The sequence below is a fragment of the Diceros bicornis genome, chromosome 22 (assembly GCF_020826845.1).
Source record: "Diceros bicornis minor isolate mBicDic1 chromosome 22, mDicBic1.mat.cur, whole genome shotgun sequence".
Classification (NCBI taxonomy): Eukaryota; Metazoa; Chordata; class Mammalia; order Perissodactyla; family Rhinocerotidae; genus Diceros; species Diceros bicornis.
Window position 1 is genome coordinate 23,491,317 of NC_080761.1, and position 12,806 is coordinate 23,504,122.

At 37.2% G+C, this 12,806-nt stretch overlaps 1 protein-coding gene across 5 annotated transcripts in view; it reads left to right on the forward strand.

Moving 5' to 3' along the window:
- The window catches only part of PTAR1 (protein prenyltransferase alpha subunit repeat containing 1), a 76,585-nt gene that overhangs the window by 26,495 nt on the left and 37,284 nt on the right, over positions 1–12,806 (forward strand). For 3 of the 5 annotated variants that reach the window (XM_058565693.1, XM_058565695.1, XM_058565696.1), the window contains exons 4-6: positions 2,462–2,566; positions 4,355–4,568; positions 12,192–12,496. In XM_058565693.1, coding sequence (XP_058421676.1) covers positions 2,462–2,566; positions 4,355–4,568; positions 12,192–12,496 — 624 coding nt within the window. The remainder of the gene's footprint in view (positions 1–2,461; positions 2,567–4,354; positions 4,569–12,191; positions 12,497–12,806) is intronic. The other 2 variants (XM_058565697.1, XM_058565694.1) reach the window with 2 other exon arrangements.

Sequence of the window (12,806 nt, forward strand, 5' to 3'; positions counted from 1 at the left end):
GCATAGATTTTCTGTATATTGAAAGGAAAATGGTCAATAAATCCATTTGTTAAAGCAGCTATAACCTTCTTGGGATCACTTCAAATTATTTTATAGAGTGAAGTTACTGACCTAAAAAATGATTGTAAAATGCAAGTATTTATTATCACTATTTAGAACTTTATTTAAAAACAAGTTATTTTCCTTCTCAAATAAAAATTTAGAAATAGTACCTTGCTGTTGGAAAGAAAATGTGTTATTTAGGAACTAAATCCATCTAAATAGGTGAAGTATAAGAACTGAGCTCTGGTTTTGCTGCAATTAAACTTCTCTAAAAGAAATGAATGGGGCCAGCCCCGTGGCACAAGCAGTAAGTGCGCACGCTCCGCTTTGGCGGCCTGGGGTTCGCAGGTTCAGATCCCGGGCGCACACTGACACGCTGCTTGGTAGGCCATGCTGTGGCAGCATCCCATATAAAGTAGAGGAAGATGGGCACAGATGTTAGCCCAGGGCCACTCTTCCTCAAGAACAAAGGGGAGGATTGGCATCAGATGTTAGCTCAGGGCTAGTCCTCCTCACAAAAAAAATAAATAAATAAATGAATAATCAGCCCCACCACAGGAAGGACATTTTAAGATTAAAAAATACTAGCAAATGGGCCGGCCCCGTGGATTAATGGTTAAGTGCGCACGCTCTGCTGCTGGTGGCCCGGGTTCGGATCCCGGGCACGCACCGAAGCACCGCTTCTCCGGCCATGCTGAGGCCACGTCCCACATACAGCAACTAGAAGGATGTGCAGCTATGACATACAACTATCTACTGGGGCTTTGGGGGGAAAAAAATAAATAAATAAAATCTTTAAAAAAAAAAATACTAGCAAATGACCTAATTTTATTATAAAATAATAGATACATTGAAAATTAATTGAGAATGTAATCAGTAATATCAGAGCTTATTATCAAAAACTTATCTGAGAAATTAAACCTAAACCTAAATTATATTTACCTGAGAAATAGGTGGAGAGCTCTTACATGACATTCTTTATACAGTCATGCACTGTGACATAACCATACTTCAGTTAACAACGGATCACATATATGACGGCAGTCCCATAACATTAGTAACATACAGCCTCGGTGTGTAGTAGGCTATACCATCTAGGTTGGTGTAAGTACACTCTATGATCGCATAATGATGAAATTGCCTAACAACACATTTCTCAGAACGTGTCCCCGTAGTTAAATGATGCAGGACTGTAATTGCATTGAAGCTTTGAACAGTTTTAAACAATAAAAACCTCACATTGCTATTCTGTTTATATTTCAAAAAGAAATGACCTAGTGTATCAAAGGACCGTGAAGGTATTTCACCTGGTAATACATCTTTTGGAAACTTATCCTAAGTAATAGTACAGGTGAAAGAAGTCATAAGCACAAAGCTCTTTCAGAATTCTTTTAGAATAGCAAAAACTTGGAAGCAACCTAAATGTCTAACAATAGGGGAAAGGGTCATTAAATTACAGCATAGCCACTGAATAAAAACTATTCAGCCATTTAAAATGTTGATTATAAAGATTATATAGAACCATGGGGAAATTCTTAAAATAAGAGCAGATATGAAATTATGTGTTAAAATATATATGCATATGAGGAAAAGTAGAAGGGAAAATTCAAAAATAAAAATAGTAATTCTTAGGCCGGCCCGGTGGCTTAGTGGTTAAGTGCGCGCGCTCCACTACTGGCGGCCCGGGTTCGGATCCCGGGTGCGCACCGATGCACCGCTTCTCCGGCCATGCTGAGGCCGCGTCCCACATACGGCAACTAGAAGGACGTGCAACTATGACATACAACTATCTACTGGGGCTTTGGGGAAGAAAAAAAAAAAAAGGAGGAGGATTGGCAATAGATGTTAGCTCAGAGCTGGTCTTCCTCAGCAAAAAGAGGAGGATTAGCATGGATGTTAGCTCAGGGCTGATCTCCCTCACACACACAAAAAAAAAAAAAAAAAAATAGTAATTCTTGTTAGGGTAGTGATTGAATGAATGATTTTTTCGTTACATCTCAATTATACTATGTTTGTTGTGGTATGTGTATTTTTGGTAAGGAACTAGACCATATCAAGTCCTACTTAGGAAGCTAGAGCAATTCTTCACTGGTATTGGGTCTGCCCTACAGATATTAACGTTAGGCCTTGTAAGTTTTGGAAATGAGACAGGCCAGAAAATCCCTTGGCCCTCTCCTAAACAGGTAACTAAAGTTCCACTGTTGATTTAAGTGCTTCTATTTCTGCTTTTTAATTTGTTATTTCAAGATTATGAGAATACATTCTTGCTTACTGTGTGTGACATTTATGAGAGTTTTCCTTCTTTTTTTTTTTTTTTTAATTCCTGGAAATTCATTTCACAATGAGATTAAATTAATAGTCATGTACTATGTTTGGATAGAAAGATAAAGTAATGGTTCTTTTTATTTTTCTTTTACAGAAAAGAGCTGATCCTCTCTGGCACTTTAAATCCAATTAAGGACTTACATCTGGGAAAACTGGCCTTAACTAAGTTTCCAAAGAGTCCAGAAACATGGATTCATAGGTGTGGTTAATTTACACCATATGATTCTCACTTAGGGTTCAGAATGGCTGGAGGAAAAAAACACAGTGTGAAGTGGAGTGGGAATTCTAAAGTCAGGTTACATGTGTTTAAATCTAGATGCCATCACTTGAAACCTGTGTGATCCTCGGAAGTTATTTAAACTCTTCAACCCTCAGTTTTTCATTTGTATAATGGGAATAATAATTAGGCCTATCAGAGTTCATGGTTGAGTTTACATGAGATAATGCATATAAACATTATCGCAGTACCTGGCACATATTAAATACTCAATAAATTTTGACCATTATTGTTAACTATCTGAAGTAGTCGTGGAGATTGCATTTAGATATTCAACTGTAATGAGCAACTTGGGTTTTAAAATACATTTAGTTGTGTTCCTGGTTAACATGGTGGCGGTGATGGTTGTGGTTATTAAAATTAATCAAACAAGGGTAGCTGAGGTGAATGGTGTGTAGGCTGAGCTAAAGTTGCTAAGACCATAGACGCAAAGAATATTTTTAGGTTAAAGGCCTGAGGCAGATAGCAAAAATGGACATGAGCACCTTTCAAAATCCTGGCTATCTAGAAGCGTCTTCCTTTTGGATCTCATGTAACTATTTTGAGTAAAATGAGATGATATGAGCTTGCTGATTGGCGTCAGTGGGGAAATTCTCTGAAGAAGTCTATTCTCGGTTTATTAAGCAACTTATAACTTTTCTTAAATCCTGAGCATTTTTAGGATCTTAACGTCAGTTCAAGATATCTTAGCTGTAATCTTGCCTTTGGCTAGCATTGCACATCAGCTACTTCCAAATCACATAGTTGTATTTTCTTCCTTAGTAGAAATTGGGATAGCAGACTTCGGGTATATAATAGTGTGTATAGAGGTTTGGAAAGGGGTGGTGACAAGGGAAGGGAATTATTGTATTTGCATTCATCAATTTATTGGGTTTGTCTAATATTTGATAAAGCAAGATTTTGTTGTTAAGTAAAACACTTCTATGGTTTGAAAATGACAAAATGAGTTTTCTTACTCAATTTCTTATACCCTTGGGTTGCAAATTTTTAGTCTAAAGGAATGCTTTCTTATGAGAAAATATATATAAAAATTAAGACATTAAGTGGTTAGAGACACCTTTTTTTAGTGCTTTTCATTTAAATGTATGCTAATGAAAATCTTCAATAGACAAGGGGAAAATCTGTGGATAAAGACATTTTTTAAAACCTCCTTGATGGTTTAACTAATTATATTATATTTGTTTCCTTCTAGATTCTATGCTATAATATAGAAATTTTGGAAACTGTAATAATGCAGCTTGTTTGCAACCAAATACACACAGAGTGAGGCATGCACATGTAATTGAAGATGTGAACCAGGACTCCTCTTCTAGTATTTACCAGCCATTGATTAATATCCCCTCACCACTACTACCACTACCAACCCACACAAATGTACAGCCCAGTTGCCTTTATATTCCTAGCCAAATGGAGTTTTGGAGTTGTCATTTTGGAAGTGATGGCATTCTCTTTCTGACAAATTTTTAACATTTTAGAAAGGTTTTCCTTTTCTCTTTTTCCTCCCCACCCCCCATCCATGCTGCTAAAGTTAATTATGTCTTTAAAAACAAAAACAACAACGCCCCCCCAAAGATAAAACAAACCTGAGCTTATAGACAGGTATTATTCTGCATTGTCTGTGAATGGAAATTAAGAACAAAGAAAACTCGGATTGTTTTCCTCTCTGGTTTATGTTCTTTCTTCATTCTCTCCCACATGCTACCTTAACAGGCGATGGGTGCTGCAACAGCTAAATCAAGAAACCTCCTTGCCTTCCTTTGTGACCAAAGGAAACTTGGGAACAATTCCTGCAGAAGGGACGCAGCGACTAATACGAGAAGAGATGGAGGTCTGTGGTGAAGCAGCAGGGAGATACCCAAGCAACTATAATGCCTGGTCCCATCGCATCTGGGTTTTACAACACCTGGCCAAGCTAGACGTCAAGGTAGGGCTGTTATTCCGTCTCTCTGAGCAGACTCCCTGTCTGCCCTTTAAATCTTCTGGTAGTAGTTCCTCCTCAGAGGAGCTTTAAAGAAGGAAAGTAGAGGAACTAATGGCCCAGCAGCCCGGAGAGGATCGTGACAGCTGATACCTCCAGGGAAACCCTGGCAATTAAAAAAAAAGTCTGCATTCCTCACCAGCACAGTTTTTGGCACTCCTACAGCTAGTGCACTGGTAGAACAAAGGCAGGTTTAAGCAATGAGGAAGACTGAGCGTAACTCATTTTGCCCTGAAAAAGGAAGGGATAATTAAACCTTATAGAATTGAAAGTTCTTTCTTGGTAGTCTTTATGTGACTTAATGTGCTGAATCAGTTGGCTAACTTTTCACAATCTCCTCTCCTGGGGAGAGAGCAGAAAATCTCACCCAGGTGTTCCCAAACTTAGCTGAGTCTGTAAATTACCTAAGGACTCCTACGTCCCACCCCAGGCCTACTGAATCAGAAGGAGGGTAGGATTTAGAGATCAGTATGTTTCACAGGCTCAGGGGGTTATTTGGATGCAGAGCCAGGTTGGAAACTGTCACAGCCTAATCCTTTCAATTTAGAAATGAGGAGATGGAGTTTCCAGAGCATTTCATGGCTTAGACTTAGCCACAGTTGCACCACTTATTATTCATCAGAATGAGAACCTCAGGTATCCCTGTGCTCCTTCGTACATACCACAGCTTCCCTAGTTTTTTCTTCACTTCTTGGTATCGCAATGCCATAAGAGTCTATGGTGTTCTTTTAAAAAGCTTCCCATTCTTGAGACAATTTAAAGGGTCAGAACCTAAAGTGGTGCTTTCAGATTAATGAGAAACATTCTCTGATCTTTGCTCATCACCTCCTTCTTCCTACATCTCCCTTCCCAGGTTCCTTCTTCCCTCTCTGTTTCCTAGCCAGAGATTCTTTCAGGATAAATAGGAGAGTTTTCACTTCTAGGGGATTTTAAGCCAACAGTTCTGGAAGAGTAGCTCTTCCCCTCCTGTTTATATTGCTTTGCGTTTCAGGAGGGGAAGCCGCCTAATGGAGTGGAAAGAGCAAAGACAGAATCGCATTGACCTGGGTTCGGATTCTGGCCCTGTTGGCTCTGTGTGGAGCATAATGTTTCCATCTATAAAATAGGGGCTCTACTACCTGCCTCAGTATGTTATTGTGAGAATTACTTGAGTTAATGTGTGTAAATTACTGGCACCTAATAGAGGCTGACTACATTTTAGTTCCTCTCTCTGCTCCCCATAGATAGAAAGTTGAGGTGAAACTGGCTACCAGTTTGCTTGGTCAACTCAGTGCAATTTATTCATGAAAAAGTACTGAAACCCTATCATTCCCAGACACTGTCGTATACACTGGGTGTGGCGTGAAGACACAGCTTGCTCTCAACAAATTGAAAATCTAGTTGAGGAAACAGATACCAACAGTTACAAAGCAGTGTGACATTGCAGGAACCAGGGGCTGCTCAGGGTACAGAGGGAGCACAGAGAAGTGGCTCCTCATCCAGGCTAGGCTCACTGGAAACAGCTACCAGAGGGAGGGATGCTGCATTGTTGGGAATCTGGAGGAATGAGTACACGTTGTCTGGTGGGTTGTTGGGGGTATGGAGTGATCTAGAGCCGGTCACCTCAGCTCCACAACTTGGTAGTGTGTGGGAGTTGGGGGGGGGGCATGAGGAGGGTTGAGGGTAAAGAGGAAGGCAGAGTCTAGGTCAGCTGAGGTCGTTGGAAACTCTCCTGCCTCCATGTGGACCTTTTAAAGTGGCATTTCTGTAAATCAGGAACAACGGATCAAGGTGAAATTTTTGGTTACTTGAGACCATCTGATGTTAAAGGTGACAACTCATTAGTGGTGTTGGCTTAGCTGCCTAGGTCCACTCTTAGGCTCATGTTGTCAGCCTTCCCTGTGCTGCCCTTGGGGGGGAATTGGCATTCTTCCTGTCACCACCACCACTGCAGCGTCTCTTACTCTCAGTGAAGAGTGCTGAATTTGCAAAATCTCCTTTCTGTTCTTATAAGCCACGGGGCCCAGCTGGACGATGATGTCCTGCTATGCTTTGTCTGTTAGAGGAAGGAATCATGAAAGTACCAATAAGTCTAGAGCAGCTTAAAAATACATGTAAAATGAGCTGGCATTTTTTTTACGTAGAAAATGGAAAATGATTTTTTAAAATGCTGGTATCAAGCATTGGTAAGGGTATGAAAACAAGCATTGTAGAAATTGGGATAATCTTACTGAAGGGCATCACGGCAACATTTACCAGACTTCACCAAAAAAATGTGTATTATCTTCAGTCTAGCAGTTCTGCTTCTACAAATTCATCCTAAAGAAATGGTGGGAGATGGAATGTGGTGTAGTAATTAAAGGCTCCACTCAGTGGTCATACAGACCTAATTTGAATCCTCATTGACTCTACCACCAATTTGCTGTGTGGCCTTGTGGAAGTTACTTAGCCTCTCTTACCTTCAGTTTCCTCATCTGTAAAATGGAGATGATGATAATTCCTACCTCACTGAGTGGTGTAAAATTAAATGGGAGAATCCACATAAAATGGCTATCACAAGTGCTCATACTAAGTGCTCAATAAACACTGGCTATTATATTAAATATGCAAGTTTGATATATAAAGATATTGTTTATAATAGTGAAAACCTAGAAACAGTCTAACCTTCTAATAATGAGGAATTAGTTACATTATAATCTGTCACAAATTGGAATATTTTGTTGCTACTAAAAATTGTATTTTTGAAGATTATTTAAAGAAAAATGTTCATTATAGGTTAAGGATATAAAACTAAATGTGAGATGGGCCTAATATAATTTTATATATATTATTAGCACTGAATGATATTTTGAAGTGTTTAGAATAATGCCTGGCATATTGTAAGTGCTGAATAGATATTTATACACACAGTGCTGTTATGGATATATTTTCCAGTATTTTCTATAATAAGCATGTGTTAGTTTTCTAGTCAGAAAAAAAAGGTTAAAGAATAAAGAATGTTTAACAGTGCTATGGAGTGGAATCATGAGAGATTTTAATTTTTTATTTTATGTCCCTATGATGTTTGTGTGTTTAAGTGAACATTTATTGAAGTAAATTTTCAAATAGTCTCATTTTTGAGGGTGGGTGAGAGGAAAGACTCACAGGTGAGCAGAGTTTATTACTACTAGCCAATCAAAAGTTGATATGGTCTGTCATCTGAGAAAGCACATGAGGTTGTTTCTCCAGAAAAGATATACAAGGCCAATGAAGCCATGAAAAGATGTTCAACATCATCAGCTATGAGGGAAATGCAAATCAAAACCACAGTGAGATACCATTTCACACCAACTAGGATGGCTAAAATAAAAAAGACAGACAATAACAAGTGTTGACAAGGATGTGGAGAAATTGGAACCCTTATACATTGCTAGTAGGAATGAAAATGGTGTAGCCACTGTAGAAAATAATTTGGCATTTCTTCAAAAAATTAAACATAGAATTACCATATATGACCCTGCAGTTCCACTCCTAGGTGTGTACCCAAAATAATTGAAAACATTTGTTCATACCAAACCTCTTATTAGATGTTCATAGCAGCATTATTCATAATAGCCAAAAAAAAAGTAACAACCCAGATGTCCTGTATCTGAGGAGTGGATAAACAAAATGTGGTGAATCCATACAATGGAATATTATTTGGCCGTAAAAAAGGAATGAAGTCCTGATACAGTCCTTGAAAACATTACGCTGATTGAAAGTAGCCAGATTCAAAGGCCACATATCTTGTGATTCTATTTATATGACCTATTCAGAATAGACAAAGCAGATTAGTGGGTGCCAGAGGCTGGGGAATGGAAAATTAGGGGACTCCTAATAGGAATAGGAGTTGTTTCAGAGGTGATGAAAATGTTCTGAAACTCGATAGCAGTGATGGCATGTGCAACTCTGTGAATGTACTAAAAACCACCAATTTATTTTTCAACTTCAAAAATTGCTTCTAAAGTTCGTGAGAGAAAATAAAGCTTCAAGAATAGCTCAGAAATTGTTGAAAAAAGACAAGGAACACTGTATACCGCTATATATTTAAATGTTTATAAAGATAGAGTAATTAAAACTGTTGTGCTGGCTCAAAAATAGACGTAGTAGTGGAAGAGAATATAAAGCCCAGAAACAAATCCCAATACATAATATGTACAGATTTCATTGATGGTAAGTATAGCATTTCACATAATTGAAGAAAGGATTCTTTGTTCATCTTGGGATGCTGATAAGAGTGACATTGTAGAAAATAATGGTTAGGTTTTAATCTCATATACCAGACTGAACTCTAAATGGAATAAAAACATATCTGAAGAAAAAAAGGAATTTAAAAAATCAGTTGCAGTAATATATTAAAAAAAATACTTAAACATAAAGACTTACTATCTTTAATATGTAAATATTTCTTATAAACCCATAAGAGAAAGAATGACTATCACAGATAATGCGATTTAGGCAATTCATAAAAAAAGAAAATTAGGCAAACAGGCAATTTGTAAGAGAAGAAACAAAGGAAAAATAAGTGAATAAGAAAAAGTATTCAGGCTTAATGATATTTAAGGAAATGCACATTAAAATGAAACATGACTTTCCACTTATTAAATTAGTGAAGATTAAAAGACAGGTAAGGAATTTAGAAAACAGACATTAACATATATTTCCAATAGGAATAGGAATATAAATCATACAGCCTTTCTGGAGGGCACTTTGATAGTATATTTCAAGAACTTTATAAAATTTTTCTCACTGTTCCAGTAAGTATACTTCTAGAAATTTCTCCTAAATAAATAATAAGATGTACACATAGATTTATATATGTGTGTTCATAAGAGTGTTACTCATACAAGAGTGGAAACAAAATGAGGGAATGGTAAATTGTGATCATCTTTAAGACGAAATAGTATGCGAAAGTTAAAAATTAGGCTATAGAATGATATTTAATGACGTGGGAATGTATTTATAATTTAAGTGGAATAAAATGAGTATAAAAGTGTGTCCCAAGTTTGTGTTAAAAATAAACTGTGCGTATACATGCGTAGAAAAAATCTTAAAGATTGGTTATATGCTAGAATGTTGAGTAGTTATCTCTGGCCAATAAGATAATGGATGATGTTTTTTGCTGCTTTATATTCTGTATTCTTAAAATCTTCTGTAATGATCATTTTGTATCACTTTTATAATCAGAGGAAAAACCAAATGTTATTTAAAGAATTTTTAAGACTGATAGCATATGCATATAAGAATGAGCATTTTTAGTAGTCTTTCCTTTTAAATGTATTATCTTTCTGTGTCATAGCCCTGCTTCTATAGTTTTCTTATAGTTTATTTATTCACTTACTCATTTTTTATATGGAATGTTGGAAAAGAATAATGACATTTAAGGAATATTATATAAAGATTATTCGTTCTGTCAATACCCTACCTTTAAGCCATGTCTCTGTGCAGTGTTTTTAAAAGCACTTGAAAATAATTGCTGTCTTTTTTTTTTTTAGTCATTGCCGGTATCTATATACCTTTTTATTCTAGTAAGAAATGCCCTGAAATTCTTGTTAAAGTTTCTTCTCTAGTTTAGTATGCATCTTATATCTTAGGGAAAAGAATATAGTGGATTTTTCTCTTAAAAATTCTGAGAAAATTTTTTAAAGAAATTAAATTGATTTTGTTGAAAACTTTTCATGTATGTACTATATTTTGCCTCAAAATTACAATAAATTCCAATTTTTATATGTAGAAATAGGCAGTAAGAAATAAATGTTTTTCATGTTATATAAATTGCTTTTGAACAAGTTTTGTACACTTTTCAATCCATATTAAAAAGCTGCTATTATAGCGTAAGTGTCCTGCAGGTTAATTCTTTAAAACTATAATAACCTTAAGATTAGGTTTTTTTTTCGGGTATAAGTTTACATGGTGCTATTTTGCTCACCTTTTTAATCAAATGAACAATCTTGTTTTACATTTCTCAGAGAATCACCAGCTATAGCCTCTGGAATAAATTTATATGGCTATGTATAAACTCATTAGAATTTAAAGGAGACATTTAAAACATGTCACTGATATAACTCGATCGTCCTAGCTGGGAGTAACCTCATTCCTCTGTACTAGTCACGTCATTCATTAAATTTTTCATTCATTCATAAAATACTTATATGTCTGCTCTGATGCCAGTGGGTATAGGGTGATGGAAACATTAATTAGGAATGGGTAAATCTCGTAAAGAACTTGTAGAGTATAGTGGGGATGAAAAGATGTACAGAAAATTCTGTAATGGTGGAACACACAAGAACTGTGGAGGTTCAGAAGAGGGAAAGATTTCTTCTAAGGAAGGAAAGGGACTGTGAGAAGTGGAGAGGGGATCTTGGTACAGGAGAATGTGTTTGCCTGGAACCCTTGAAAAGCAGGTAAAGGAGCCTTTTGGCATTGTGCTGTCTCTTGTTCACTGTTGACAAGCATATGTCTTTTTACCGTAGCTGGTCTGAAAATCCTCTGATAGAATGTCATGGGACCTCAGTATACCTTTCACTGATCAAAACCCATTTGCGTTTGCTACCAGTCCAAGATACTGCCAAATAATTTTATTTTTTCATAGATGCTGCTTTAATTTGAAAGCATTCCATTTGAAATCTTTAGTTTGCGGGACTGATAATACAGAGGTTTAAACAATTTGCTGCTGAATTTTGTCTCATCTAACTTAAACTCACTGTTAAGTGCGTTTAAGACAAATAGTGAAAGTCATGAGCTCTTGAAAATTCCTGTTATTCATGCATCATGTTTTTGTACCAAAGCCTTAGAATTAAGTAGTGAACAAGACAGACATGGTCTTTGCCTTCATGGCACTTATAGTGAAGAACAAATAATTACATGGAGTCTAATGTTGAACAAATAATAAGTTAGATAGAGTACAGATTCATTAAATGTAAAAGAAAGTTTACATCAAAGTAACCTCTGAATTTGTTTTCCCTTCAACATCAGCATTACTTGTAAATGAACTCCCTAATGTTCAAAATTCCATTTTAGAATTTGGCTTTTCTCTGTGCCAATTAGAATGTGACGAATCAAAGTCCAGGGAAGGAAAGACAAATAAGTCCTTAAATTCTGGGGTATAAAAAAAAAATCTATTACTTTATAAGGGAAAGGGGAAACTAGCATTTACCGAGCTTCCACTGACAGCACTGTGTTGGACATTGTATACACAACATTGGTAGGAATGGTTTTGTGAAAAAAAACGAGGGGCTGGCCTGGTGATATAGTGGTTGAGTTCGCGCACTCCCCTTCGGTGGCCCAGGGTTTGCAGGTTCGGATCCCAAGTGCAGCCCTACGCATTGCTTGTCAAGCTATGCTGTGGCAGGCGCCCCACATACAAAGTAGAGGAAGATGGGCGTGGATGTTAGCCCAGCACCAGTCTTCCTCAGCAAAAAGAGGAGGATTGGCAACAGGTGTTAGCTCAGGGCTAATCTTCCTCACGAAAAAAAAAAAAATCGAGGAATGAAAGAGAAAATTGAAGGCATTACTGGAGAAAGAAAAACCTTTGGCAATTCCTCTCTCACTTCTCTTTTTCCTTCCTACAAGATTCTTCTTGAGGAACTATCTTCTACTAAACAGTGGGCATCCATGCATGTTTCAGACCACAGCGGATTTCACTACCGCCAGTTTTTGTTAAAGTCTTTGATTAGCCAAACTGTGATAGATGGTTCTGTATTGGAGCAAAACGCTTTGAGAAGTGAGCCAGCCTCAGTTCTTCCAAAAGATGAAGCAGCAGCAGCCTCAACAGAAGAACCAAGGATAAATCTTCCCCATCTTCTAGAAGAAGAAGTTGAATTCAGCACTGATCTTATTGATTCCTACCCAGGACATGAAACCCTTTGGTGTCATAGGTAAGACAAGGGAAATCCATTTCCTGCATGAAACTGTGTGTCCTTATGAGAGCTCAGAAGGTCTACATCTGACTCCTGCCTGCCTAGGTAAATACAGTAATCTGTGGAGCTTTGCCTGAGTGATTCAGAGGAGTTTGTCTTACCATATCGTCCTGCTCCTCCTCCTCATCAATATGAGGTTACTCCTGCAGATCTTTGTCTATGGCTTAGGATGGTGGTATTCAACCTTGACTGTGCGACAGAATGACATGTATTACTTCTGAACTAAAAACAAAAGTTTCTGGACTCTCCCCCTTGGAGACCCTGATAT